Source organism: Auxenochlorella protothecoides (genome assembly GCF_000733215.1).
Source record: "Auxenochlorella protothecoides strain 0710 unplaced genomic scaffold scaffold46, whole genome shotgun sequence".
Lineage (NCBI taxonomy): Eukaryota > Viridiplantae > Chlorophyta > Trebouxiophyceae > Chlorellales > Chlorellaceae > Auxenochlorella > Auxenochlorella protothecoides.
The window spans coordinates 122,672-150,212 of record NW_011934475.1 but is presented as its reverse complement, the minus strand read 5'-3'; the positions used below and the strand labels follow the sequence as shown (position 1 = coordinate 150,212).

Below are 27,541 nucleotides of genomic sequence, written 5' to 3'. Positions count from 1 at the left end.
CTCTCTCGTGTAGAGGGAGGGGGGGGGGGCAAGGGGGAGCATGAGGTGCCGGCCCTATGTGTTGGCTCAACAACCCAGATTGCTGGTGAAGTGAGGGCAGGCAGGAGAGTCTAGAGCAATCAGCTTCGTAATGGACGCGCCAACAGATCCATGCCCGGACTCCTCGCCCTGCCAACCTTTGAAGGATTGGTATCGTCGAAGCGAACCAGCATTCGCCCCTTGTACATGTCGGCGATGTGCTGATTGATGAGGGCCGCCTTGGCATGCCCAATGTGCAGGTAGCCCGAGGGTTCGGGCGGGAAGCGGGTGACCACCTTGCCCATCTCTGCGTTCTCCAGCCCGATGTCGAAGGACCCGGTGGCTGCGCCGGGAGGGCAGAGCGTGAAGGTGATTGAAGGGGCCGAGGCCAAGGAATGGGAGCAGGATAAGAGTGCAGGGTGTGCTTGGGAGGTCGGCCCCAGATACCAACATCCCGAGTCCCATGGAGCCGATATTCACCCAGCAACCCCCGCACCTCCGCCGCCGGCCGCCGCGCCCAGCTCCGGGTTGGTGGGCTTGGGGGTGGTGAAGCGCCGGCGTGGTCCCAGCGCCTCTGCGACGGCCGCCAGGGCGGGGGTGCTGCCCACGTGGTCGTACCAGCGTCCCAGGTGAGCCAGGGCGGGGTTGGCCTTGCGCAGCTTGTCCCACTGCAGCGTGGCCTGCAGCTGGCCCCACACAGCCACGTCGGCTAGGGACAAGGAGTGGCCCACCAGGTAGGTGCGCAGGGCCAGGAAGGCGCTGATCGCCTCGGCCAGGGGCTCCAGGGTCAGGCCGGGGACCAGAGCGGTGGAAGTGTCGATCCAGGAGTCCACCTGGGAAGCGGCGAGGGGGGAGGCGCCGTAGTAGCCATCGGGAGTTCGGGACACCCTGGCCAGGAACCGTAGGATGGTGGCCGTGCCCACCAGCTTCTCCCTGCGGGGAGACATGGGAGGCACCATGGATGAAGCATACGCTGGTGGGTACATTGGTTGGCGAGCGTCGCATCGAGGCTGGCACATCGGCAGTGCGTCAACAAGGGCCCACCATGAACCACCGGGCGGCACGCACTGCAATCCTCACCCTCCATCGAAGATCAGCTCCGGGGCTGCATCTTTGGGCAGGGAGGCATCAGTCTTGATGTTGATGGCTGCACGAAGTAGGCGTGCGGTGGCCAGCACCGCAAACGGGGTGTTGCGTTCCGTGTATACGAGGGTGGGACTTGAGCACCCGCCCATGGCTGCACTAGGGTTCAGGCCAGCCACGAGATCATGCAATTTAGAATGAATACAGGGATTTCATTAGCAAAGTGTTGCCTTGCTCCTCTGCCAGCCCTGTACTGAACAAGATATCAGAGTCTGGCGCGCTGGGCTTATACTGCCACCTGGCGGCCAAGGTGCGGTGCGAGACATCGCGGGGGGTGACCTTGTCGATATACCCAATGGCAAGCATATGCTGTCGGGATCCATCCATTGATAGGACAACATCGAATTACCCAGAGCTTCGTCCCGTGCAGTCTCCTGGATCCATGCCCCACTCGCCATGTTGATACATGGACCGCACGAGGATGCTCCAGGCAGCGACCTCATCCAGGAGGGGAGCCTGGTCGTGGTGTATGAGCGCTTCGATAGCATGAAGGCAGTGAAAGTCACCCCCAAGGGCCAGTACAGCAATCGATGGGGCAACTTTGCAATGAAGGTACCGGTGCACTAAGCTCGTATTGGGCACTCTAGCTCATGAGCGCCACGAACCTTCGTGCTGACAGACTCCAGCCCAGCCACCCTCATGCTCCACAGGAATGGATTGGGGTGCCCTACGGCAGCCGCGTGCACGCCCGGGCCCCAGACTCTGGCTGGGCCTATCTGCTGGCCCCCACGCCAGAGCTGTGGACGGCAGTGCTCAGGCACCGGACCCAGATCCTGTACGTCGCTGACATCAGCATGGTGGTTGCCATGCTGGAGCTGCGGCCTGGTTGCACAGGTAAGCCCTGGGTCAACGCGCTGTGTGGATGCCAGGCCTGCTGTCATGCAGAGCCCTTGCATTCTGAAAATCTCGCCCTCCACCCGCCCTCTGCCGTACCACGCCCTCCTCCCCCCCACTCTCCTGCAGTGCTGGAATCTGGCACGGGGAGTGGGTCCCTGACAACCTCACTCGCCAGAGCAGTGGCGCCCACGGGACACGTGTACACCTTTGAGTTCCACGAGCAGCGGGCACAGCTCGCCCGGGAAGACTTTGCTGCCAATGGTGGGCGGCGAGGTTTCTCCTTTTTCATGCTGCACATAGACACACACAGTGTGCACCATCTGGAGGGTTACCGTGTGCAAGGTTTCAGCTCCGTGCAGCGCCATGCCTTGTCTCTCTCTTTCTTCCTGACTCCTACTTATGTGCACCGCCTGCAGGGCTGAGTGATGTGATCACCGTCCAGCACCGCAACATAGAGGAGTCGGGCTTCCCTTCTGATCTACATGGCAAAGCGGACGGCCTCTTCCTGGACCTTCCCGGCCCATGGAAGGCTGTCGAATCGGCAGCAGCCTGCCTCCGACCAGATGGGGTGTTCTGTTCCTTCAGCCCCTGCATTGAGCAGGTGAGGGAGGTCAGGGGGGGTGCAGAAGGAGCATTGTGGAAGAGCCACAGCCACAATCCTTTGCAGCAAATGTTCTTTGCTGCACAGTACTCATCGTTGCAGCCAGACCTGTTTGGGGAATAGTGGATCTTATCCTTTGCCGTGAGCTGCCTCGGAGACGCCCCGATGCCTCGACTGCAATTCCTGACATCTTTCCTTTCTTCCCAGCAACCATTCAAAGTTCTCATGACCTCAATCTCCCCCGCCGCCCCCCCACCCCCCCGCTCCCGAGCCAAGGTGCATCGCACATGTGGTTCGCTGGCTCGGAGCGGGTTTCACTGCCTGCGCACCATGGAGGTCCTGCTGCGCAGCTACGAGGTCACATCCAGTGGGCTCAAGGCCGTGGAGGAGTCGGTCCTAGGAGACGATTTGCCTTCCGGTGAACCTGCCGATGTGGGCGGCGACCCAGATTCCAAGCGCGCAAAGCGAGAGGACGGAGCAGCGCCGGAGGAGGCACACACCGCAGCTTCGGCCGCCCCCACACTGCCCAGCCAAGCCCAGGTTCTGGCCCGGCCCGTGGCCTCTGGTCGGGGTCACACGGGGTACCTGACCTTTGCCCGCCTGGCAGTCACAGTGCCCGGGCCACAGCCGCAGGCTGTGCTGGTTGTGCCTGCCCCGGCAGAGGGGGGTGCTGAACAGGACACTGCTTGAATCACATGTATACCGCACCTGGCGTGATGATCGCTGCCTTTTTTGGGCCTTGGCAAGGGATCTGTTGTCCCTGGAATGCATTCCATGCATGTGCAGGTCCATGGAGAGTGAGCGGCACAGTGGCTGACGCAAGTGCACTTTGCCAGCCATCTGATCGACTGAGTGAAACAGCATCCGTCTGTCTTGTCCCACGATGACACGCTGTTCGACCAGCGGACGACAGTTTGCCAGGAATCGCGCGCCATGCACAGCACGCAGTGCAGTCCTTACAGCCCGCCAGAATCAGAGGAGGATGTTGTTGTACCCAGGGCACACTCCATGTTGCTCTGCCCACTACCACTCGTCATCCTCGTCCACCGCGTAATGCCCTCGCCACTGCGCGTCCCGGGCGGCGTCCTCCCTCGTTGCCTGCAGGGCCCTGAGCTCCTCCAGTGCCTGGGACAAGGAAGCGGGGGCATGTGTGCTGGTCAGCATCTGAATGTGGCGTGGGGGTCATCTCTACACGATATGCACCCTGGTGCTGGGTGTAAGTCGCCAGAGGCCACCATCCCCGGCCCTCCACACCTCTCCAGCACCCATTCAAGCAGCACCTGCTGCACGACGTCCTCCCGCCCCGCCTGCCGCCCCGCGGCTAGCAGCGTGGTCCAGGTCACGACATCCGGCTTGACCCCGGCGGTGAGCATGGCGTTGACGGCGGCCAGCCCGCCGTCCGGCCCCGCCACGTGGCACTCCACCTTGACCAAGGCGTTGAAGGTGGGTGCCCCCGGCGCCAGGCCCCGCTCGCGCATACGGCCCAGCAGGTCCCAGGCCAGCGCGCCCTGCCGCCCGAAGGAGCACCCCGCGATCAGGCTGGTGTAGGTGCGTGCGTCCGGCGCGACGCCCGCGCCGCGGAAGTCGGCCAGCAGCTGCGCGGCGTCCGCCACACGGCCCTCCCGCGCGCAGGCCGCCACGCCCGCGTTGAGCAGGGCCTGACTGGGCGCCACTCCCGACCCGGCCAGCAGCGTGCGCACCCGCCCCGCGGCGCCCGTAGCGCCCAGCGCGCCCACCAGCGCCGCCAGGCTGGAGGCGTCGTGCGCCACCTCGACCACCGCCTGGGCGTCCTCCATGGCGCGCACCAGGGCCGCCGCCAGGTGGCGTTGGGAGACGCGGGAGGCGTCCTGGCCGGGAGCACGCCGCGGGAGCGGCGTGCGCTGAGGCCCGCTGGCGGCGGCGGGACCCACACCAGGCGGGGCGTCCGTGGGGGGCCCAGCCCCTTCGCGCTCCCGGCCCGCCCAGCCTTCCGCATCCGCAGCGAGGGCCCCCGCGCGCGCGTCCGCCTGCGCCCTCGCCCAGGCCAGCACGCCGCCGTAGGCGCCGGCAAAGGCCTGGGCGCTGGCCACGGCCCCCTTCGCTAACCGGTCCAGGAAGAAGGAGCGCAGGGCCTGCAGATCGCCACCGGCCCCCAGGGCGGCGAAGGCTGCGGCCTGGCCGCCGGCATCCAGGGGGACGCCGGCGCCCTCCATCTCGGCCAGCACCGCCTCGGCCCTCTCCCCGTCTGCGGCCCGGGCCAGGGCAGCCAGGCGCAGCCGCCAGCCGCGCGGGGTGGGCTTGATTCCGAGCCCCTCCATCTCTCGCCAGGCATCCTGCGGACCGGATGGTGAGGAAAGGGTGGGCAGCGAGGCGGGCACGAGCAAGTTTGCAGGGGACAGGCAGGCTGGCCATTGTTGGGAGATGCATTGGATGAGGAACCTCGAGATGATGGTGGGCCAACCGGGATGGTTTCCATGCGGGGGCCTGCACGAAACTCCCCCCTCTCGCCCTCTAGCAGGAGCCCCGATTCGACCTTGAACCATCCACGCCTGCTTCCCTACCTCGATGGCGTCGGCAGCGCCCGCCCCCCTCCTCAGCGCGGCAGCCATCATGACGTCGTAAGTGGCTCCGTCCGGGGTCAAGCCACGCTGAATCATCAGCTGCCGCACCCCGTTCACGGCCGCCAGGCTGCCCACCTCTTCTGCGGCGGTCAGGGCCGCATTGCATGCCGTTCGAAGGGTTTGCACCTCGGGAGGGATGGGCGCTGTGGGCGCCCCCCCGGGCCCCACACCACCCTGAACATCCACGGGCAGGGGAAGGTGCGTGCTGTGGCGATCGAAAAGCTCCGTCAGGGCCTCCAGCATCGCGTCAAAGTCGCCCATCCTATAGCGGCAGGAGCAGGGGTGTGAGGGCTTCGGTGCATGCTGTCTACAAAGATGCACATAGTGTTCATACTCCTCGCACTCCTTGCAAAAACAAGCCCACCTTGCAAGTGCCACAGCGTGCCCGGCGCGGGCTTTGGCATGCTGAGCCGGCGGCAGCGCACACAGGGCGTCCTGGATCAGCCCGGTCACCCCTTCGTCGTCCCCGGTCGAGGCCGCGAGAGACATGCGCGCCGCCCAGGTGGCTCCATCGTGATCCAGGTGCCGCCGGCGCATCAGAGCGAGGGTAGCGTCAAAGGACGCGGTGTCTCCTGCAGCAGCACAGATTGGGTTGTGGCAACTTGGGATGAGCTGATTATAGGTTTGACAGCATGCAGGCGCAGTTTCGGTCATACAGCTGCAGGCGGGCGGGCAGCCAGCGATCGCCACAGTGAAGCAACGAAAGTATTTATGCTCCCTGCCCACATACATCGTGCACAGCAGATCATGAAATATGGCTGCCCCCGCCCCCTCCTCAGACTTCAGGGCCCCCCACCCCACAACACACCTTGGGATGCAGCAGCCTGCAGCACGATGTTGGCGAGGCGGGTGTCCACATGCCGCGTGGAGATGGAGCGCAGGTACTTGAGCGCACCATGCAGGTTGTTGTCTTTGCACAGCGCGCCCAGTGTGCTGGCATGCGCCACGTGCCCGATGGGCAGCCTGAGGCTCCACATGCGCGCGGTGAGGGCCAGGGCCCCCTCTGAGTCGCCCCGCCGAGCCGCACTGACCAGTGCCGCATCGAACGCGCCGGCCAGCGTCCGTGCCAGGGGCAGGGGCGGGCGGACTGGCAGCGCCGGCTCGCGGTGTAAGAGGAGGCGCAGGGCCTGCACGTGCTGCCCCTGCCTCACGAGGTCCCGTACGGTGCGAGACAGGGCTTTGGGATTCAATGCGGCTCGTGGAGGGACCAAGGGGGGAAGGCTGGCGGTTCGTGCTTCCTGAGCCTGGATGGCACTGTTGGACGGAGAGGTGCTGCCCACAGCGGTCGTCAGCGGGCTCCAGAGGAATTTCCGCGTTTCGTCCTGGTGTCTGAACCCCACATTCACGCCCTTCAGGGGTAAGAGAGCGCTCAGGGCCCCGCGTGCACGTAGGATGGACGTGGGTAGCGGGGCCATCGGGTGGGGCAACCCCCGGTGTCGCGGCAAGTGGACGGGCCCGAGCTTGCGCCAATGAATTGGTGCCTAGCTACTAAGATGTTAGTAATTGCATAATGATCAACCCCGTAAGCCTACTATCCTGGGTCCTGAGTCTACCGAAAGCCAGGTGGGAAGTACGCGCGCGCTGGGATATCCACTTCAGCAGTGTTGTTAAGTGCCTGCATCCTTAGCAAGCAGGCTTGGCAAATCTCAGGTTCGTGACGACTTACATTGCCGTCGTAACTCTTCTGGGTAGGTAGGCAGGCCAGTGAGGTCCTGGATCCAAGATCATGGGCGTGAAGGTCACCGAAGGAGAGGCGACTTCCGTGACGGGGGAGAAGCTCTACACGACATCATACCTCCCTGATGAGCCGCCCAGAGCCGCCTTTGTGATTCATCATGGGCTGGCGGAGCATATAGGGCGGTATACACCAAGTAAGATGGTGGAATGTCTCTGGGGAGTTTCGGACGTCCGTGACTGTTAGGGGACCGGGGCCACTGCTTGAGGTGCGCTGGCTGAACCAAACAGAGGGGGATGCCACATGAAGCATGCTTATGACTTTAAATCGCCTCGTCTCTTGCTGCAGTGGCCACTACCCTGGCGGAGAAGGGCATCGCCGTGTTCCTGCACGATGCGTACGGCCATGGCAAGAGCTCCGGGGAGCGGGCCTACATCCCCTCCTGCGACACCATGGTGGCCGACCTGAACTCCCGGCGCGCCACCGCCCTGTCCGAGATCGCGGCCATCTGGCCCGGGGAGGCCCCCGCCCTCTTCCTGGGGGGTCACTCCATGGGCGGCCTGATCGCCGCGCTGGCCGCCCAGGCGCAGCCCGCGGGCCTGGCCGGGGCGGTCATCATGTCCCCCGCCATGGGCGTCCCCGCCTCCCTGGGCCTGGTGGTGCAGGAGGCCGTCGCCGGGGTGCTGGTGCACATCGTGCCGCGGCTCAAGGCCCTCAAGGTGGTGGACCCCACCGGGCTGAACGCCGACCCCGCCCTGGTGCAGGCCTACGTGGATGACCCCCTCAATACGGTGGCGCCGCTGAGCCTGAAGACCGCGGTGTCCCTGCGCAGGGGAATGCGCGAGGTTTTCCGGGGCGCGCCGGGGCTGACGGTGCCCATCTACGCGCACCACGGCGACTCCGACCGCATCACCCACGAGCCCTTTACCCGCCGCTGGACGGAGGCGGTGGGCAGCCAGGACAAGACGTACCGCCTCGTGGCTGGGGGGTACCACGAGGTCCTGCTGGGGCCGCAGAAGGACGAGCTGATCGATGGCATCGCCGAGTGGATCCTGGCGCGCAGCGCCGTGCCTGCCAGGCTCTGAGAGGGTGGTGCAGAGCCTCGACACCGGAAAGCCCGATGCCTTTTGGAGAGTCTGGCTCGTGCTGCGACCGCAGCACAGGATTCAGCATCCAGCGGGGCGCACGGGACGCTGAGTTTTCATCGCAGTGGCAGTGACGGCCTCAGAGGCCATGGTTGCAAATGCTGGAGGGGGAAAGTTTTGATGGCGTGTCTGTGCAATGCCCCCTCCCCCTCCCCCTCGTGTACCTCCATGCATGAGTACTGTGTAGGCTGCCCTCCGTGCCGCAGCGTGTGCCTAGCCTCGGGATTGACGGGTCGAGGTGTATCGGGCGAGAATGTGTGCTGAGACACTGCACATCGCCATGCGTGTCAGCAGTGCAGGCTCGAGCAGAGCAAAGTCCATGCAAAGAACCCCCGGCACGAGAAGGACCCGCCCAGGAAAACTGTCGACGCAGCCACCCGCCGCCATCATTCTTCTCATGGCGCAGGGCAGGTCTCGTCCTGCCGGGCGGCCAGCAACGGGTGAAGCGCTCCCTCCTTGGCAGCCCCCGGCGTCTGGTCGCCTGCCTGCAGAGCGAGCTGCACGGCCGCGACGATGCCGGCCATCTCGGCCTCCCCACTCGACAGGTGACGCAGGGCGTGGGCCTGGGAGCGCGGGGGGACCATCAGCTCCAGGGAGGCCAGGCGCAGGCCGGGGTCCAGCGGCAAGGGCCCGGCTGCGCTCGCGGAGGGGAGGGCCGTGGCGTTTGCCGGGGCCGGGATCCCCTCCGCGGCGCGCAGGCGCAGGGTGGGCCGGGTGCGGGACCGCAGCAGGTCCAGCAGCTTCCCGCCAGCTGCCGCGCTGACCATGACGGCCGGCATGGTCAGCGCGCCGAGGTCTGCGGTCGGCCAGCGGGAGGGGCATGCCATGGCAGGCGCGGCACCACCAGACGCGGCGCGCACACATCTGAGTCGGTGCTCTGGCCCCGTGCCGACTGGCGATGCTCGCTGCCCCCGCCAAGCACTCTGAGGCGACACCTGGGTGCACGAGTACATCAGCCCCATACCCACCATCCCCGCCCCACCTGGCGCGCCATCGCCGCTCATCGGCCAGACAGCCCGCTCGTCCTCGCCGGAGTTGATGACGATCAGGGCGGCGGCCTGGGAGGCGGCGGCCGCCCTGGCCTTGTCTGCAAAGGGGCACCGGCCCCTCCCCGCCAGGAGCACACTCCCGCGGGCGGGCGGGGCTGGATCGCCTGGCCCAGCCTCGCCGCCGCACAGGAAGAGGGACTGGGCGAGGAGCAGCGGCCCCTTCACCTCTGTCAGAACATCCTGTCCCGCAGCTCCCGTACCGGGGCAACCCAGGAGCAGGTCTTGCAGTCGAGGCTCGGGACATGTGCAGGGTGCCTGGCCAGGATCACGGTATTCAACGGGGCCACCACCTGATGTAGGTCGAGAGGCTGATGGACCACTCCCCAGCTCTGCCTCGTCCTCTGCAGCAGGTCCAGCAGAGGAGCCCAGCTGGCAAGGCGGGGCAAAGGCAGGCCCAAACTCTGCTAGGATGCCTTGGATGGAGTCGAATGCCCCATCCTCTGGGTCGTCGATGGACACAAGCTGCACATCTTGCACTGGGAAAAGAGGGGGGGAAGGGTGCAAGGGTCGGGTCCAAGATAGGCTCTGTGTCAGTGGACACCTGAGGGTCCTCGTACCAAGACAATCCAGCTCACTATGTTTGGCCCTCAGTGCAGATCCCGTGTTGCCATTCAACATGCTGCCGCTCTTTGGCTCCCAACCTCCCGAGTACCACCACATCAGCGCCGCACCGTCGTCCCCGTCCTGATGATAGCTGGCCTCCAGGATGACTGCTGTGGGCCTGAGTGCCTGCGCCACCAGCAGGTCACGGGAGTGGCTGAGCACAGTATACTTCCCTTGATCAAGGGACCAAGGGGCATGTCGTTGCAGTGTTGAGCACAGGGAGGTGCACCAGCGTAGTGAGCTATGGCCCATTTCGAGCTCGCTGCAGCCCACCCTGAGCATCGCTGCCTGCTCTGCTTCCAACCCCCCACCAAAGCTTTCCACCCTCCCTTCCATAACGCACCATGAGGTCCTCCAGTTCCATGCCGGCATGCAGCACCTTCAGCGCGCCGCAGCCCAGCACCCCCCCGGTCCTGCGCAGGTCGCACAGGAAGTACGCGGGCGGCGTCCAGCCCCGCCGCGCCGCCTCTGCGGCCTTGCGTGCCGTGGCGCTGGCCAGCTGGCGCGCGAAGGCGGCGGTCGCGCTGACGTGGCGTCTCGCGACCCTCGCGCGGCGCGCCGCCTCGCCGGCGCGCGTGAAGGCCTGGCACGCCGTGCAGCGCCGACGCCGGACGAGCGACGGCTGCAGCGGCTGGGAGTCGGGCAGCGCAGGCAGGGCGGCGCGCAGGGCGGCCGCGCGCCTGGCAACCTGGTCGGGGTCCTGCGCCTCGCACAGGTGCCGGCAGCGAGCCGCTACGGTTTCTACTTCCATGGACACCACCTCTTGCGTAGGGGCGACGGTGGTCTCTTCATGGCTCAGGAAGGTTCCGGCCAGCATCAGGGCTGCTGCATCATGGGACGCATTCCCGGGAGGTGCCTCCGTCACATAGCCGCCTGGCCTGGCCCCGCTACCCTTGCCAGTGCTGGCCGGGACAGGTGCTCCCACAGGGCCACCACTCGTTGCATTCGCACCGATGGGGCCCTCCGCGCCCGCAGCCCCGAGCATGACTGTCCCATGCTCTGCCTCCCACTGCTCCTCCGTATCAGCCCAGGCGTCCAAGAAGTGGCCCTCCGTGGTCAGCACCCACCGGTCCAGGGCCGCTGAAGCGTTGGCGAAGAGGAGGTACAGGTACTTGACAGTCTCGGACAGGAAGAAGGACTCCATGCTGTCCGATAGCTTTCCTGTGCTGACGTCGTGCACAGCGGCGTACCCGCAGGCCACCTGGTTGCGGGAGCGCAGCGTGCCCAGCATGGCCTCCCCTGCCCGCAGGTATGAGGTGTCGGGTGCGTCGGCGGCCAGCATGAAGGTGGACTCCATGAGCTCGGGGCGGAGCGGGTACCCTGGCACAGAGGTGGAGGGGAAGGTTGGACTGGTTTGTAGAGCAGCAATGTATGTGCGTCAGCAGAGTCACAGTGTGCAACATGCTAGCTTCCACGCTGCCCACATTGCCCGGGGCTGAGGAGTCGCCCACCAGGAACAGTCTCCCCAACCCACCGCTGAGCGTCGGGTGCCGTGTCTGTTTCTGGACGTCAAACATCTCCGGCAGCCAGCCAAACTTGTTCCAGACGGCCAGCCACTGCCGGTGCTGGGCGGCCGCCTCCTCAAGCTGCCCTGCAAGTGCATGCAGGATGGCAGGTCGTGGTTGGCCTATACATGACTGATGCATGAGCCCTGGGAGGTACTCAAACTCTGGGGGAGAGGCAAGTTTGAGACCCAACAGCCTGGCCGCATGCCCTCTCTGAAGTCTTTCCGCTGAGTCAGGGCTCCCCGCCCCTTTGCGCACCCCCACCCTTGCACCTCGCCCTCCCTCCACGGCGCACCTGCAAGGGCCTGGAAGCCCGGCCAGTACGCCGACAGCGACCAGACTCCTGTGTGCAGCAGCAGGGCCGTGGACATGTGGACGTCCAGCAGCCAGGGCGAAACAGACAGCGGGGCGCCCACGGCGCTGTGCGTCAGGAGGGCGGCATAAGACTCGCTGGCCCACTGCAGGTGGGTCCTGTTGCCAAACATCAGGTAGGCCTGTGGGGATTCGGGGTTCAGAGTGAGGGGGTGATAGGATGCGGGAGCCGGCCTCCGCGCCAACGCGCAACACCTGACCCTTTGGGGAGCTGTGCTAGGAGAGTCGCACCCGACCCCTTGCACCCCCGCCTGAGCAGCACGTGAGCGCAGCATCCAGCACTCCAAGCAGCCAGCCCTGCCCAGCGCCGACCGGGGCCTGTTTCGCTGGTTCCAACCACGAATTGCGCCCTCCTGTTACCTTGAGGAGATACTCATAGTACGAGTCCACTCCAGCCCCGATCCCAGAGTCGTGCCGTTCCCAGCCCCTGGTGTCGCAGCTGATGGTGTTCCCCACAAGGCCAATGAGGCTGCGTGCACCTGTGCTCAGGGTGGGTGGGTGAGGGGTGGGGAGCTTACCGGGCAGAATGCAGTTCAAAGGGCTTCTTCGCTGTGCCATTTCCGATGCCTCAGTGTACGACGCAAGACTCTGTTAGCACCGTTCGTATCCCGGAGGGAATGCAACCCCACCTCACAACTCACCATGCAGAGCTTCCAGGGCCCTTCGGGCCGCAGCGTCGTACTTCATCTCCCCTGTCATCCTCGACAGCGTCCCGAACTCCAGCAGCAGCGTCCCCGCACAGGCGGTGCAGGTGATGCGGGTCTCATAAAGAATCTAGGATGGCGAGTAGATTAATTGACGCTGTGGAGACTCAGCTTCAGGGTACGCACGATCAAACGCAGATGCCTGGGGGTTCCAATGATGCAGAATGCTTTAAGCTCATGCTTAAAGTCCCTTGCCAACCCTCCACAACCCTGTCACTTGCCTGGCCATGCCTCAGGTTGATCCATGACAGGGGGATCCCGGATGGCGTGTTGAATGCAGGAAGGAGGCGATCGGCCAGATCGACCGCAGCGAGCAGGAGGCCCCCCCGATACCAGGGTGCCAGCTGCAGATTCTGTGGGGCAGGAGGATGGGGGTTAAAGATAAGCCACAGCTAAGAGATGCTACGCACCAGCTCCCCGAGCCCACCATCAGGTGCACAAGGGATCTGCCCTCGTCGACAGCAAAAATCATGAACAGTGGCACGCATACGCAATGCATAATTACCAAATGGCCACAGCGCACCACAATCACCTGAGTGAGCAGCTGGTGAGCGGAGAGGAGGCCTCCCAGGGCACGAATTGTGACCTCGAAGACATGCACCCTGACATCAAGGTCAAAGGTGAGGCGGGGAGGGGGATCGCCGCCGCTCCCGCAGTCGGTTCCCTCCCCAGTGACCCAGCAGAGGGCTTTGTAAAATGCTTCCAGCTGGTTCATCACCTGCATGAGGCGATCGAGGGACCCTTTACGATCGACTTGTTTACCTTGCCCAGTCCCCACCCCTTTGACAAAAAAAACCGGCACCAGGGTGCGCAGCAGGACATACCCCAACAGGAACTCCCAAGGGCAGCTAATGCTCCCCCCCAAAAAACAACTTGTCATAATGACATATGTCTGTGGAGGCCTCTCACTCCCTGCTCTAGGCTGTAGGTCCTCACCAGGAGGGTGTCGAGGCTGTCCAGGGTCGTGAGCCCGATGCCCCCTTGGGAATCACTCCCATTGCAGCTGAGTGGTCGAAGGTCATCCTGGCAGAGGGCAATGGGACAGGGGCTCGAGCATCTAGGCTGTTTCTGGGGAGGCACGCCGGGTCCCACATCCATGATGCGGGCCTCCTGGCATCACCCCCTGCAAGCAGCCCTGTGGCCCCCGCGGCCCCATACCATTGGGAAGGCATGGGTGGTGTAATTGGAGTAGGCCTGCACAAACATGTCCCGGGCCTCCTCCGCCAGAGTGGTAGTGTTCAGGACGGCGTGAGGGAAGGGTGCCTCTCGGGCCTGGTCGCCAGCCAGGCATCGCATCACCAGAGTGAAGACGAGGCAGCAGTGCCATGGGCACCACCTCCCTGACCAGCACATCAGTCATCGCCATGGGAAAGGGCAAGTCATGGTGCTAATCACACTCTCCAATCAAGACTCGGCGGACAGAGGGTTGGCAGCATCGATCAGAGGTCACAAGGGTCAGGAGGCTACCCTGCTGGACGTGTGCTCCTGCATAGTCCTACACCGACGATCTGGTGGCTGCGAGTCAAAAGGCTGCGATGGTCTATTCAAGAGGCACTAATTACCTTGCAGCAACGAGCGGCGCGCAGCGTGCAAGCTTCGAGACGGTGGAGGGCAATGGAATGAGCTTGAAAATGCCGACGTGGCGCGACGGCATCGCTGAGCGCACCAGTGATCCGTGGCTCTGCTTACACCCTCCTCAGCTTTACAATCTAGATACAACCTTTAATTGCGAGATTGCAGTCAATTTGAGGTCCGAAAAGACTGATCAACGCCCCATCGTTTCTCACTTGCTGTGCAAGGGCATGGCAGGTCGCTTACGGCCGAGCCTGCTCGTAGCAGCGCTGTCGCTGTTGGTGCTCTTGACCCCATCTACAAAGGCATTTGACATAGAGGGCAGGGTGATCCTCCCAGGTATCGCTTGTGCTCACCTGTGAATCTGCAGTGGGTGCCGTTCCCTCTCTTACACCACACCCTCGCTGGCTCACCCTTGCACCCCAACAGAGACAACCCCGAATGCGCTGGACACGGAGCTGGTGCTGAGTAAGGAGCAGGGTGACGAGGTGCGCACCTTCCCCCTCCCGGACGGTCGCTTCGCCTTCCACAACGTGCCTGCTGGCAAGCACTACTTGGAGGTGGAGTTGGTCGGACTCGTCTACTCCACCGTCGAGCTCACCGTGGGTGTTGCTGGGGACGTCAATGCTCTCCTGTCGGATGTCATCAATGTAAGGTCTCACGCGTGGTGGGAGGGTTGGTGTGGGACTTCTTGGATGCTGGGACAGGTGACGAGATGTGATGATGTGCTCGTCGCATGTTTTTCACAGATGTTGTCCTATGTGTTTGCCCTTGTTGGTGTTCCTCGGCACAAACAGTTCACCTGAGCTCACCCTGCATGTACCACCAATTGTCATTACAACTTGAACAGAGACCTGACGTCCCCTACCCACTCGTGCTGCGTCCTATCGGGAGACTGGAGTTCTTCCAGGTGTGTGTGTGCGTGCGACCAGTGGGCATTCCTGGTCAGAGCTGTTTGCAGGGCAATGCACTCCACAATGTGCAGCACCATATACCGGCCCCCTGCGTTGCTGCGCAACCTCACTCCCTTGCGCTGCTGGAACTGTCCTTGCAGAAGCCCCAGCCATTCAATGTCATGGCATTCATCAAGACGCCTTACGGGATCATGATCAGTGAGTATGTGTGGATTTTACACCCATGTGTGCATCGCAGTTGTGTGAGGCCTGATGGTCTGCAACGGCGTTTTGCTGTGTAGATCACAAGAATTGCATGACGGCCTACCCACGGTTGTTATTGTTGATGCCGCCCCCCCCACAGTACACACACTCCAATCACAACTCCCTACCCATCCATGCTTCGCAGTCTTCGGCATCTTCAGCCTTGTCGTGATGCCCCGCCTCCGCGCCTATTCGGAGGAGCTCAACAGCGAGGAGACCGCGGAGGAGAGCACAGTGCCCCCACCCACAGTGACTGCAGTAGCATCCCCACGGCAGTTGCAGCAGCGGCGCAAGGATCGATGAGCTGGGGATTTGGGCCTACTTGTGTGAACAAGCACCCCGACCGACCACCTCTCCAGCAGTATGATTCTTTACAGATAATGAAATGAAAAAGGGGTATGGAACCAAGGTGGCAGAGCCCAGAGAACAGCAGCCAAATAATGGGAGCGGGCAGTGTGACATGGGTCGCTCGCAGCATGGTGCGCGCCGGGTGACGGTGGGGGTGTATGTGTGTGCAGTACCAAACAGTATCAAGAAAGCTGAGCAACGGCCCCGCAATGGGCAGGGCGCGGCGCGAGGCGAGGGGCCCCTGGACCATGAGCGGTCCCTCACCTCCGGCCGGCTTGGGGTGTGGTGACGTGCCCCTGGCTGTCCACCGGGCCCGTTCTCCTCACTGTGATGATGGCAGGCAGAAGGCTGCTCCAGCCCTGCTCCCTAGCAGCCGACAGGCGCCGGCCGAGCAGCGAGATGCCCCTGGCCGGTGGCGCGCCGCCGGGGCCGGCCCCGGAGCCGCTCCCACCACTGGGTGTGGGCGAAGCGCCCAGCGGCGCCAGCGGGGAGTCCGGCGCAGCGGCCTGGTCGGCTGCCGCGGCCGGCCAGGCCTCGATGCGGGCCGGCTGGGCGCTGGCCTTGCCCAGCGCACCGGGCAAGGCCCCGGCGGGTATCGCGCCGCCGCTCGTGCGCTGCGCGGGGCGGCACCTGCGCAGGCGGGCGGTTTCGCCGGCGTCGCCGGGGGCAGCCTGCACCACCGCCGCCGCCCCGTCCCGCACGCATGCGTCCCAGACGGCAGCACCGGCGACGGCCTCGCCGCGAGCCGGCGCCCAGGCCACCGCGCCGTCGTCCGCGCGGTCGGGCCCCGCGGCGGCGCTGCTCCCCGCCGCGCCGCCCCCCGGTGAGGTCCGGCTCGCAAGCGCGGCCAGCTGCTGCTGCGCCGCGCGGCGGCGGGGCTTGTTGGACCGGTCCTCATCCGGCGGTGCGCGGAGGGCGGCGGGCGCGGCGGGCGGCGCGCCGCCGCGCGTCGACCGCCCCACGCCGTCGCTGCCGACAAAGGTGCCCTCCAGCAGCCCGCTCATGCCCCCCGCCATGCCGCTGCAGGACCCGCTCCCGCCTTCCGTCAGGCCGGTGGAGGTGCGCGGCGAGGCCCAGGACGCGGTGGACTCGCTCTCCCGGCTCGGCCGCGTGCTGAACGCGGTCTGCAGGTCGGGGGCCTCCACGCCTGGGTGTTCGCCGGCGCAACTGCTCCTGGGGTCCGGGCCTTGGCTCGGCGGGCCCGCTTGGCCCGTCCCCTCCGCAGCCCTCACCCTCCCACCCGCCTCCAGCGCCATCTCGGCCCCCGCAGGCACCTCGCCAGCCCCCGGCGCCGCGCCGGGCGAGTGCCGGGCGCCGGGCCCGGGCGCGCCCAGGTCAAACCACTTGCCCAGCATGGAGCGCAGGGTCCTCCAGGGCGGCAGGGGCTGGCCCTGCACGGCAAACGCGCCGGCAATCTCGCTGCACAGCAGGCGCACCAGGGCCTGCAGCCGCTCCGGCGGCCCCACGAACTCCGCGGGCATGCTGTCCAGCAGCGCGGAGTAGGCCGGCGGCGGGTGCCCCAGCGAGAACTGGTCGCGGAAGCGCGGGTCAACCACCAGCAGCGCGCCGCGCTCGCCGCCCGCCCGCCCCGTCACCAGCACGTGTGAGTGGCGCAGCTTCTCCAGCGCGCGGGGGTTGGCGGCCGCCGCTCGCGTCGCCGCGCCCGCGCCCGCCCCTGCGCCCGCCGCCGGGCCGGGGCCGTCAGCGGCGCCGGGGCGCGCCGCGCTGGCCGCGTTGTGCACCACGCGGGCCAGGTAGCCCAGGGCCCGCAGCTCCTCGCAGAACTCCGTCAGGTCCACGCCGCCGGTGCAGAGGGCCAGGCTGGTCCGCACCGCGATGACGTCCTCCAGCAGCTGGAGGGAAGGGGGCAATGGGTGGGGGACTCAGGCATGGGAAGCACCGGGGGAGGGCGGGCGACCAGCAGGCCGAGAGAAAGGCATGGGGTAGACGCCCAGGGTCACATCACCGGCACGCTACGCTGCTCAGGGCATGGCAGCTGCAGGTCATGATTGTTTCGCAGCTGGAGCGAATCAGGCGCATTCTGCAGCGAGGCAGGCACGTTCTACACCTCAAGCAGCCCGGTCGCTGCCCCTCCGACCTTCCTCCCAAAGTCAGCACTCACCGCGGCCTCAAAGTGGGTGCTGGGCCTGATGAGCTGGCGCACCGCATGCACCACGAGGGCGCTGGCGGTGGTGGGCAGGGCCTCGATCTCGGCCTTGCTCAGCTCCAGGGGGATGCCTTGCTGCAGCAGCATGCTGGTGTGCGTCCAGGCATGGTCGTAGCCCCCGCCCCGGTAGGACAGGTCGATGTCAAACACAGCCCCGGCCGAGTGGCAGGACGTGTCTGTCTCGGACTGCTGTGGGGGAGCAGGAGGGGGTGGGGTGGGGTGTAATGTGTGTGTCGAGCCGGGCATGCAAGGGCAGGCCTCGGGCACACAACGCGATACCGCCGTGGGGCGCCGGCATGGCTGCAATTCAGCTGCCGAAGCCACAAGCGCTCGCGCCTCCTACCAGGTGCCTCCCGTGGTGGCTGCTGCCGTTCCGAGAACCCTCGCGGTTTGGCCTGCTGGCTTTCCGAAGGTTGAAGAAACTCAACAGGCGACTCATGGGGCGCACCGGAGGGCCGGACATGCCTTACGCCTGTTTTGAGTATGTGGCCCCCTAGGCTCGAGACGGCACAGCCTCGGGTGGCCAGTCAGGACTCATGACTGCAAGTTATACAGTCACGTTGGGGGAAGGAGTAATGTGGGGTGAATAGCTGCAAACAAATCCCGGTCGCTTCGTGATCAGCTCAGCGGCGACCCATTTGCTGGAGTACGAAACGGTTGTAGGAAAGCGCGACCATACGAAGATCCAAAAGGAACATGAGCTACCCGCCCTCCAAGCGCAAATGTGCCGACCGAGAAGAGTTCACTTGCCATGCATGGTGTAGATAAAGGCCTATTGTGTAAGTGAGGCCGGCGATAAGGCTAAAGCGGCCATGTGCTGCCAGTCTGAGGTGGACAATCTCCAGAAAGAAAGTCCATGATATTTTCCCACTTCCACGTTTGTAAGAATGTGGCTAATGGCTTCCAGTCGTATCCATGTTTATCAACATATCTTGGGAGGACATTTGAACTGCTGTCAAACTGGATGTGAGTCAGGCAGAAATCGGCTCGATCACAAAGATACCCCCACAACATTATTCACGAGAAACCACGCCCCATGCTCAGAGGGAAAATCGCTGAAAATTTGAGAGGCGTGCAGTTTTTAACGAGCATCGTCCTGTAGGGGCACGTGCCCCAAAATCGCCCCAGATCGTTCTGGGACCGAGACATCCGCTCCCCGCGATACGATTGTCCTCACAAACGGGTTTGTTTCACCCACGGAGCATTTCGTTACACAAACAATTACTCCTCGAAATGGCTTGCACAATGACGTGTGTCCATGGCGGGTCCATGCGCGTCTCGCAGTCGTCATGTCGCCCAGCCTCCCTTACCCGATTGGCTCACCATGCTCGCCCCTCATGCCGTCCAGGTTGGTGTGGGTTCCCATCGTATGGGCAAGCTGGTGCTCAGTACTTGGGAAAGGACTTTCTAGGAAGCTTTAGCATTCCGGCAGCGACTTTCTGAATGGCCTGCTGGCACATGACTCCAGTGTCAGCAACTCACATGCTGACGCACAGGGCGCGCACTGACCCGGCTCCAGGCCGGTAAAGAGCCAGGAGGAGGTTGGTTGGACCTGAGTAACTTTGTATCTTCCTCGGGAAAGAGCGGCCAGGATGTCTATTCCGACCTGTCTGAGGCCATAGGTGAGCAGCAATGATGGAAGGTTTCCAGGAGACAGTGATGGTAGCTCCCGAGGGTGGTGCCATTGGAGCAAGCGTTGCGATTCCTCATGCACGGAATCTACATCACTCATTTGCCTCCCAAAGCTTGCAGCAGAGGGTAGAGATCTGTCCCCTCAATGTCTCTCACCCACACAGGCAGGGATGTCTACATCGATGTCTCCGGCTGGCACCTGTACCTGCGGGACGTCAAGGTACCAGACTCGGGCGGCACCACCCTGGCTTCCGGACTGGCAGCAATGCTGGCCCAGGAGGGGGATGGTGCTGACGTGGCAGGCGTCCTCGGCCAAGTGCCCGTGCCCCTGGGAGGAGGACAGGTGGGCGACTTGAAGTCTGGCATAGGAATTTAGGGAAGGGCCTGGCACCATGACATTGTGGGAGCAGTCGGTGCTGACAATTGGACAGACAAGGGGGCGCTCCACCCAGCGATGAGGGATGGAAGTCTTGGTGGATGCTTCCAGACTCAAGCACATGGCTTTGCAAAAAGTGCACAGTGGTTATTCGGTGGGGGACACTTGACTCAGCCTGATCCTGGGCAGTGCGCACTGACAGATGCTAACCCCCGGCCTTCGCATCCCTCTTTCTGGACATAGACCAATATTATTCCCCCCTGACCTCAGATTCTACTTGCCCATGCAGGTCACCCTGTCCCTTGCGGACGTGATTCCCAAGTCTGGTGTGCGGAACTTGGAGAATCTATTTAAAGGCTGGCTGCATGACCTGTAGATCCTTTTCTTTCCCATCCTATGCTGACCTCCAGCGAATGTATTCGGTAGATATGGAGGAGGTGCCTGTTCCAAAGCAACCCCTCCCGGATTGTGCAACAACCTTACGTCATACCCTGCACATCCTTGTGCCATGACGGCCGTGTGGTGGGGAGTGCTAGTGATAACCGCACTTACTTGCCCACATGCTAACAGATTTCAGAGATGGTCAAACCAGTGTCTTTCCAGTAAAGTTCGCGCGCACTTTGGTGATCAGCGACGATACCCAGTGATGGAGGTCGGACACCGCGACGCCAAGGGGGTCCCCCCCTCCGGCCCCAGCGGCCACATCCCGTATGTCGACTCTATGCCCGCCATAAACGGCAAGGAGAGTGATTCTGACCAGGCCAAGGCGGGAGCGGGCATGCTGGTCACCTTTGATGTGAGTTTGAGGCCCGCAAGATCGTAGTGGGTGGGAAAACCCTGGCCGCCCGATGCCTGTCCGGCCCTGGCCCCCCGCCAGCCTGCTCATGCCCCACGCCTAAGCCCCGCACAGAACGTTACGTACACCGTGGTCAATAGTGCCAACAAGAAGGAGAAGATCAGCCTGCTGCAGGGCGTCTCAGGCTACTTCCAGCCCGGCCAGCTGAATGCGCTCATGGGTGAGGTGGTGCTTTGGGCTGCATGCAGCGGCGCCGGGCAGGCACACAGCCTCGAGTGTGCCCCTTCGGCAAAGTATGCCCTGGATGTGCGGTCTGTGGTGGGCGTCCCAGGCCTGGCCTATCATCGCCCAGCCCGTGGACATTGCCGCCCCCGCGGTACAAGCTGCCGACCCACCGACCACACCCCCTCTTGTCACGCAGGCCCCTCTGGTTCCGGCAAGACGACGCTGCTGGACGTTCTGGCAGGGCGCAAGACGACGGGGAAGCAGGAGGGCGCCGTGCTGTACGGCGGCGTCCAGCCCAGCGGCCCCTTCCTGCGCCGCTACACGGGGTATGTGGAGCAGTTTGACACGCTGCTGGGCAACCTGACGGTGCGCGAGAATCTGCAGTACACCGCGGAGCTGAAGGCGCGGGTCAGCCTGCCCCTGGCCGACAAGGTGGCGCGCGTGGAGCGCAGCCTGCGCCAGCTGGGCCTGGAGACCTGTCAGAACGTGCTGGTGGGCACGCCCGCCAAGCGCGGGGTGTCGGGTGGGCAGCTGAAGCGCACCAACATCGGGCTGGCCCTTGTCACCTCCCCGCTCGTCCTCTTCCTGGACGAGCCCACCACGGGGCTGGACTCCTACACCTCCCAGGAGGTCATGGACACGGTCGCCGAGCTGGCTCGTACGGGGATCACAGTGTGCGCCACCATCCACTCCCCCACGCCCCACGTCTTCCGCCTCTTCGACCGCCTCTTCGTCATCCTGCAGGGCAGGACCGCCTACTTTGGCCCCAACAGTGAGTTCAGGGTGTGGTCAGAAGGGGGCAAAGGGGTGGGTTGGGGGAAGACTCCCTCACCCACCTACCCACCCATCAGTTTCCTCACCCACCCACTCACCCACCCACCCACGCACCCACTCACCCACCCACCTGCTCTCTCACAGACAGCGATGTGGTGCCCTTCTTCCAGCGTGCCGCCCAGGGCCTGGACGGGCTGTCAGAGCGGTCCAGCCTGTCAGACGTGGAGTACATGACCGACATTGTGGTGCAGTCGGACCGGCAGGGCAGGTCCGACGCCATCACCGATTACTACGCGGCCTCCGACCTGGCCGCCCAGAACCGGGAGGATCTGGGCCGCCTGGCCGGCGTGCTGAACGACCTCACCCCCTCCCAGCGCGAGTACCTGGCGGTGAAGCGTGCGACCGTCACGCCCTCCTGGTTTGGCCTCAAGACGCTGTTCAAGTACCGCCTGCGCGCCGACCTCAAGGACCCCCTGTTCCTCCTGCCGCGTGTCGTGGACAAGCTGCTCATCGGCTTCATCCTCTTCACCCTTTACTGGTGGGGTGGGCTGGAAGGAGTGGGACCTTCATTTGAAGGGGACAGTAGGGGACACTCACAATGGTCCTCAACCGGAGCACAAGACCCAGGTCTCAACTCCTTTGCGTCGAGCCGCCATCCGCGGCGCGCCTGTGGTCAAGCATGGTCCTCGCCTTTGAAGAGAAAGTCCTCCAACCCCCACTCTCTCACCGTGACCCTATTCCTCTCCCTCTGGTAATATCACCCCCCCACCCCACCCCACCCCCCAACACACACACAATATCAGGCATGTGGGCAAGGACCTCTCGGAGCAGAACATCACAAACATCGTGGCCGTACTGTTCATGTGGACGGTGGTGGTGGCCTACTCCGCCTCCGCCTACATCCCCGCCATCCTCATGGAGCGCCCGCTCTTCATCCGAGAGCGCTCCGACGGCCTCTTCCGCGTGGTCACCTACCTCGGCTTCAAGCTGCTGGAGGAGTTCTCAGTGCAGTTCATCCTCTGCCTTCCCATCTCGGCCATGGTCTTCTACCCGCTGGAGCTGTCCGGCAGCTGGGCCCTGTTCTGGCTGGTCTACTACTTCACCACCCTCGTCGGCATCTCCCTCGGCTACTTCATTGCCGCGCTGTCGCCAAACATGGACGTTGCTAACGCCGCCCTCCCCCTCTTTATCACCATCTTCCTCTTCTTCACCGGGCTGCTCATCCGATGGGTGGACACACCCTGGTACTGGAGGTGGGTCGGCTATGTCAACTTCCTGCGCTACTCCTGGGGGGCCCTCATGATCAACCAGTTCCAGGGCGCCAATGCCATCTACCTGGGGTCAGAGGTGAGAGGGGAGGAAGGATTAGGGGCATTCCAACAGGGTTGTTTAGTGCAGTGTCATGTGAAGGCAGGGTGGGCGCATGCCGCTGCGCCTGCAAGCAACACTCTCACGCTGGTGTTCCTGGGTGGTGGAGCAAGTGCACGCGACGGCTCCTGTGTGGGCAGCACCCATGCCATGCCTGCTCAAGACACCCGGTGAACGCCTCTGACCCCCCACGCGCCCCTGTACCAGGTCCTGGAGTACTTTGCGCTGAGCGGGTACGCTGCCTGGCAGTTCTTCGGCTACCTGACCATCTTTGTGGTGGTGTTCAGCTTCTGGGCCTGGCTCGCATTGGCCTTCATCAAGCACGTCGTGCGATGAAGACGGCCCCATGGGACCACAGGCGACCTTAATATATCTTGTTTCTCCTTTGCTCGTCACTTTGTAAATATCCGATCGATGGCGCTCCATCTGACATGTCGCACGTGGGGGAGACCAGGCTGGTCGAGTCCCATCCCGTCGTGCATGTGCGATGATCATGGTGATTGTACGCGACATTACGTTCAACAGTCGCGGCGCTGGGGTCCGGTGGTGTCGGTCCGTTCATTGACCTTGGGTATTTTGAACATTTGCAATGGCTTCCATCGCTGTAGGAAGCACTGGGTCTCCATGCGGGGCAGTGGTACGGCCCCCGGCATCTGCATGGAAGGCAACATGGAGGCCTCGGCGCATGCCCAGAACAGCAAGGATTCCTGCCCTGCGAACTGATCGTGCATCTGGAAAAGTTGCTGTTCGGGAGCAAGGGGGTGTCTCCTTGCGAGGCACGGTCCGAAAGCAGAACGAGGATCGCTACGTTGTGCAGGTGCATGGTAGGAATGACCGTCAGATGGGGATTGGTCGGGGAGTGATGTACCTGAAAGAGTAGACTCAGCTACTCACCTCCATGCTCCTCTGCATGCCCAGATTGCCCCAGAGAGTGCCAAGGGTGGCGGCCTGCTGGCATATGTGGGGGTGTTTGACGGGCATGGCGGTTCTGCAACCGCCCAATGGTTGACCTCAGAATTGGATGGCTACCTTCAAGAGGCATGGCAGCAGGAGACGAATCCGGGTGAGTAGATGGCGAAGATTTTGTGTGCAGATTGGTTGATAGTGTGTCGAGCTGATGCGAATGGATGCTCCTGCAGACCCTCGAAAGGCCTGCTGACCAAGTCCAGCCTTGCACACGATACCCATGGTTCCATCTTGAGCCATTGCCCCAATTTGCCCCTCCTGATGTTCAGAAGCTGCTGTCAGGGAGGCCTTCATCGCTGCTGACAAGGCGGTGCTGGCGCCCAAGCCCGGCTTCTTGGGGATGGTCGGGGAACGTGGCAAAGGCGGGTCCAAGTGTGGGTCCACTGCCGCAGTTGCCCTCCTCTACGAGGTATGCATATTGTTGAATGGGGCATCACACGAGGGTGGGTTTTGTATATATGAGAATGCCTGTTCCTGCCATTCAAAGACCTGAGGCATGTCGGAATTGATTGGCGCTGCCATGTACCGCGCCTTGCCTCCCCGCAACTCGTCAGGATGCTCATGCAACCAAGCCCCTCACAAAACCTGCTGCAGGGGGACGGGAAGACGTGCCTGGTCACCGGCAATGTGGGCGATGCCAGGGTGGTCCTCGTGCAGGGCGGCACCTCCTACCAGCTCACCACCGACCATGTCCCCGACAGCGAGGATGAGAGGCTGCGCATCGAGGCCCAGAACCCTAACCCCAAGATGCCGCTGGTGCGGTACGTAGGCGGTACATGGCGCGTCGGAGGCATCCTGGCGCTCAGCAGGGCGTTTGGGGATGCGTACCTCAAAGTGAGAGCTGGACAGGCGTGATGGAATGGGCAATGGGGGAGGGGTGACCATCTTTGCATTGCGCGGGCTCGTTGAGAAATGCGGAAAGAGGGCCTTGTGTCTGTCGCAGCCCAGGGTTCAATTGTTTTCCCTCAAGCAGTCACGAGGGGACACATCCAGCAACTCCTCTCTACCACACCGTGTAACCTCCTCCACATCCCTCTCCTGGCATCCAGGGTAGCGGACAATTTGAGGGCGTCCGTGCGGGAGGCGATGGCTACTCCTCTGGCTTTGGAGTCGTTGCTGAGGTACAAATCATGATGTAGTTGGGAATAGTGGGACAGGACTTCCCTCCGGATGTCCTCTCCTGAGCCACTGTACTTGGCCATGAACCAATAGACACAATCGCACCCAAGGTTAGGGTGCTAAATTCCTTTCCTCTACTCATCTTACCTGCGCAGCCATACACAGAGACCAGGGAGCTCACGGCCTCTGACAGCTGGCTGGTGGTTGCATCGGATGGACTGTTTGCCAACGAGGAGCGAGGTGGTGGGGGAGGCCTGACCAACCAGGAGGTGAGCAGAAATTGTTTATCAGGAGCTGCTTCAACAACTTGCCCAGTCGACATGGCACTGGAGCGTGTGGTACTGCCACGAGTGTCGTCGCTTTCCTGAGAGGGACCATGCGTGCGCTTGCAGCGCTATCCCTTCCAGTTTCCACTCTAAATTTCACCCGTAGATCGCGGACGAACTGAAGCGGAAGTCTTCCCTGAGCTGCGAGGCTCTGGCCAAGCACCTGGCAGCCGTTGCCGTGGAGAAGGGGTCCACTGACGATGTGACGGTCGTGGTCCTCCGATTGGGACAGGCGTAGCGGCTTGCAGCTCAGCCAAGGGGATTGGGGGGCTCTGCGTCAGGTTTGCTCCCTGATATGTGTGGACAGCTGCACTACGCAATTCACCCCTGCAGCTGCCTCAGGCCTCCTTCTTGCCTCGCTGGTATCTTGCTCTGCTGCACTCCAGCATTCAGGCACCCCTTTTGATTAGCGAGATAATATCTCGAGTCTGGGATCTTTGTAACATTGCCACCATGCACATGCCAGGGAGGGTTCCCAGGCCCCAAGCCAGGATAGTGTCGGGCTCAATCGCGCATGCTGTCCTCGTCCTCAATCTTCGGAGCCAGGTAGAATGCAAGTCGGCCCACCTCCGGGATGTGGTACTCCACCAGGATCGGGAGCTCCTTGCTGAGCTTCAGGACGGCGTGTGTGCTCAAGGGGGTCGCCTTGGCGAAGCTGCGGGGAGCACAAGGGGTGCCGAGTGGCCACATGAGAAGCTGGCAATGAGCTCAGTAAAAGACAGAATGGTGGCATAATAAAGGAAGCAATCCCATACTCCAAGCTGTGCAGGACACATAACTCCAGCCAACCTGTTGAGGTATCGCAGGGCAAACGTCAGGGACACGGCCTCGTTGATGTCAATCTCCGTACTCTCGTCAGGCTGTGAGACAGTGAAATGGGATGTTGTGGATGAAAGGAGCAGGTGACTGTATTCCACACAAGTGTCACTGCTTAAATACTTGGAGCTCACAATGCTGCATACGACGATTCTACAAGAGATATGCATACAGGCAGACTATATCCAGAGCATGTGCTCCTCTGCTCCCCCTCCCCTCCGCAAGCATACCTTGTCAGCAGCCTTGTTCTGTCGGCACATGATGTTGGCATTGCCAATGTCACCCGTGGTGCCAAACTTGACAGCGTCCTTGGTGACGCTGATCTCCACCGTGTCTCCGATGGTGGACAGGTCCTTGACGATGCGCTGGAACTCGGCGGCGGGCAGCTTCACGGTGGCGTCGTACTCGTTGTCTGTTGGAGAGGATTGGGGTTGAGCCTGGCAGCCCTGGAACTGACATTTCTGTGAAGTATAATGTCAGCGACTCTGCAATACCACACGTTGCTGTGGGCCCACCTACCACCTCAACTCACCAGGGATGCCAAGATGCTCGCTGTCAATGTCCATGAGTTTCAAGTCAAACTCGGAGAGGCGTTCCTGCTCTGTTAATATCATAAGAAAGGGGGAAGGGTGCCTGTGGGGACACTGTCAGATGACCTTGCCAGCGATTGCATAGACCGAGGGTGGTCCAGGTAAGATTTAGGGCCTGCACTGCTAGGTTGAAGTCTCAATAAGCAGGACGTATGTCATGCATTTCTCAGCTGAGGCAAAGCCCAGGTCTATATGTGCAACAGACGTTGGCCATGCAACACACCTGGGGACTCAAACATGAAGGTGATGGTGTCGCCATTGTCCTCGGACTTCATTGTGATGGCGTCGTCGCCGTTGGCACACTTCAGGATCTTGGAGAGGCTAGCCAGCTTCATCCCTGTCGTCATGTCGGGGGTGCGGAGTAAGAACCTCAGGGCTTGAGCACACTCAGCGAATAGGCACCATAACAGTCTGTGCTGGCAAACATCGCCCTGCATCCCCTCGAGGTCATGCAACGCCATCTGATCACACACTGAAGCTCACCCATGCTGACGTTGCGATCACACCGGTAGTGCTCGAAGCCATCTGCCCTCAGGGAGAGAGCGACTAGGGACACATGGCTGGAGTCCATGGCCTGCAAGCTAAAGCCGCTGGAGTTGCAGTCGAAGTTGGCATCCTCGATCAAGTCCTTGATGGCCTCCACCACCTGGCGTGAGGAGGGGCGGAGGAGACATACGAGGGGTGGGCACGTCGAAATTTGAAACTCCCGTCGGACATCAGTCGAGATCCCGGTAGCGCTATCGCCGATAGCCGACGTGATTGCGCTATTAACGTAGAACTCTGTGGGTTGAATTGCGATCGGATAGCCATGGCAGTGCCGTGCAATCCCGAGCCAGAGTGGCGTACCTTCTTGAGCAGGGCTCCCTGTGCAAGACGCGCCTCAAACATTCTGCCTAGTGTGCGAAAACGGCGGGCTTCAGAAGATCGGGATGGGAAGTGCTATCTCAGATCAGGAATATCGAATAGACGGTAGCGGGATCGAGTGGAGTGCAGGTGAAGAGTGTGGCAGCTCGCGCACGCCCGCAAGTTTGAATCGCTTCCCTTCGTTCCAGTCGGC

The 27,541-nt window shown here is 62.9% G+C and overlaps 12 protein-coding genes across 12 annotated transcripts in view; 6 read left to right on the top strand and 6 right to left on the bottom strand.

Annotated features, from left to right (window-relative positions):
- Positions 1-1,253, bottom strand: part of F751_4091 (putative glutamate-tRNA ligase, cytoplasmic) — a gene marked incomplete at both ends in the record, with an annotated part of 5,445 nt that extends 4,192 nt beyond the window's left edge. The window contains 3 exons of the mRNA XM_011403674.1: positions 177-361; positions 515-951; positions 1,099-1,253. Of these exons, the coding sequence (XP_011401976.1) occupies positions 177-361; positions 515-951; positions 1,099-1,253 (777 nt within the window). The remainder of the gene's footprint in view (positions 1-176; positions 362-514; positions 952-1,098) is intronic.
- A 304-nt stretch (positions 1,254-1,557) lies between these two features.
- F751_4090 (tRNA (adenine(58)-N(1))-methyltransferase catalytic subunit trmt61a) lies at positions 1,558-3,289 on the top strand (the record flags this gene model as incomplete). The annotated part of the gene is made up of 5 exons (XM_011403673.1): positions 1,558-1,713; positions 1,812-1,995; positions 2,125-2,259; positions 2,415-2,599; positions 2,876-3,289. 5 exons carry the CDS (start codon positions 1,558-1,560, stop codon positions 3,287-3,289), a joined length of 1,074 nt encoding a protein of 357 aa, XP_011401975.1.
- Positions 3,172-3,534, bottom strand: F751_4089 (hypothetical protein; the record flags this gene model as incomplete). Its single annotated transcript, XM_011403672.1, has 1 exon — positions 3,172-3,534. The coding sequence occupies one exon, from the start codon at positions 3,532-3,534 to the stop codon at positions 3,172-3,174; it is 363 nt and encodes a 120-aa protein (XP_011401974.1).
- An 88-nt stretch (positions 3,535-3,622) lies between these two features.
- F751_4088 (Pentatricopeptide repeat-containing protein) lies at positions 3,623-6,614 on the bottom strand (the record flags this gene model as incomplete). The annotated part of the gene is made up of 5 exons (XM_011403671.1): positions 3,623-3,724; positions 3,880-4,911; positions 5,140-5,461; positions 5,564-5,771; positions 6,008-6,614. The coding sequence occupies 5 exons, from the start codon at positions 6,612-6,614 to the stop codon at positions 3,623-3,625; spliced, it is 2,271 nt and encodes a 756-aa protein (XP_011401973.1).
- A 311-nt stretch (positions 6,615-6,925) lies between these two features.
- F751_4087 (Monoglyceride lipase) lies at positions 6,926-7,959 on the top strand (the record flags this gene model as incomplete). Its single annotated transcript, XM_011403670.1, has 2 exons — positions 6,926-7,070; positions 7,223-7,959. 2 exons carry the CDS (start codon positions 6,926-6,928, stop codon positions 7,957-7,959), a joined length of 882 nt encoding a protein of 293 aa, XP_011401972.1.
- Positions 7,960-8,414: 455 nt separating this feature from the next.
- On the bottom strand, positions 8,415-13,548 carry F751_4086 (putative alpha-mannosidase I MNS5; the record flags this gene model as incomplete). The annotated part of the gene is made up of 12 exons (XM_011403669.1): positions 8,415-8,815; positions 9,002-9,544; positions 9,710-9,797; positions 10,015-10,991; positions 11,146-11,262; positions 11,472-11,670; positions 11,909-12,027; positions 12,190-12,322; positions 12,462-12,605; positions 12,785-12,970; positions 13,162-13,275; positions 13,411-13,548. The coding sequence occupies 12 exons, from the start codon at positions 13,546-13,548 to the stop codon at positions 8,415-8,417; spliced, it is 3,159 nt and encodes a 1,052-aa protein (XP_011401971.1).
- A 506-nt stretch (positions 13,549-14,054) lies between these two features.
- On the top strand, positions 14,055-15,284 carry F751_4085 (ER membrane protein complex subunit 7-like protein; the record flags this gene model as incomplete). Its single annotated transcript, XM_011403668.1, has 4 exons — positions 14,055-14,163; positions 14,254-14,474; positions 14,879-14,936; positions 15,127-15,284. 4 exons carry the CDS (start codon positions 14,055-14,057, stop codon positions 15,282-15,284), a joined length of 546 nt encoding a protein of 181 aa, XP_011401970.1.
- Positions 15,285-15,589: 305 nt separating this feature from the next.
- F751_4084 (hypothetical protein) lies at positions 15,590-17,935 on the bottom strand (the record flags this gene model as incomplete). Its single annotated transcript, XM_011403667.1, has 5 exons — positions 15,590-15,654; positions 15,781-16,858; positions 17,075-17,182; positions 17,452-17,682; positions 17,840-17,935. The coding sequence occupies 5 exons, from the start codon at positions 17,933-17,935 to the stop codon at positions 15,590-15,592; spliced, it is 1,578 nt and encodes a 525-aa protein (XP_011401969.1).
- Positions 17,936-18,820: 885 nt separating this feature from the next.
- On the top strand, positions 18,821-19,880 carry F751_4083 (hypothetical protein; the record flags this gene model as incomplete). The annotated part of the gene is made up of 4 exons (XM_011403666.1): positions 18,821-18,848; positions 18,993-19,118; positions 19,293-19,471; positions 19,794-19,880. The coding sequence occupies 4 exons, from the start codon at positions 18,821-18,823 to the stop codon at positions 19,878-19,880; spliced, it is 420 nt and encodes a 139-aa protein (XP_011401968.1).
- A 270-nt stretch (positions 19,881-20,150) lies between these two features.
- Positions 20,151-23,003, top strand: F751_4082 (ATP-binding cassette sub-family G member 2; the record flags this gene model as incomplete). The annotated part of the gene is made up of 6 exons (XM_011403665.1): positions 20,151-20,300; positions 20,415-20,520; positions 20,722-21,297; positions 21,444-21,837; positions 22,103-22,646; positions 22,875-23,003. 6 exons carry the CDS (start codon positions 20,151-20,153, stop codon positions 23,001-23,003), a joined length of 1,899 nt encoding a protein of 632 aa, XP_011401967.1.
- A 95-nt stretch (positions 23,004-23,098) lies between these two features.
- Positions 23,099-25,316, top strand: F751_4081 (putative protein phosphatase 2C 71; the record flags this gene model as incomplete). Its single annotated transcript, XM_011403664.1, has 7 exons — positions 23,099-23,149; positions 23,586-23,730; positions 23,903-24,042; positions 24,228-24,467; positions 24,683-24,754; positions 24,908-25,021; positions 25,185-25,316. The coding sequence occupies 7 exons, from the start codon at positions 23,099-23,101 to the stop codon at positions 25,314-25,316; spliced, it is 894 nt and encodes a 297-aa protein (XP_011401966.1).
- A 266-nt stretch (positions 25,317-25,582) lies between these two features.
- F751_4080 (Proliferating cell nuclear antigen large form) lies at positions 25,583-27,372 on the bottom strand (the record flags this gene model as incomplete). Its single annotated transcript, XM_011403663.1, has 7 exons — positions 25,583-25,733; positions 25,868-25,938; positions 26,125-26,306; positions 26,427-26,495; positions 26,708-26,821; positions 26,968-27,130; positions 27,331-27,372. The coding sequence occupies 7 exons, from the start codon at positions 27,370-27,372 to the stop codon at positions 25,583-25,585; spliced, it is 792 nt and encodes a 263-aa protein (XP_011401965.1).
- Positions 27,373-27,541: the final 169 nt, after the last annotated feature.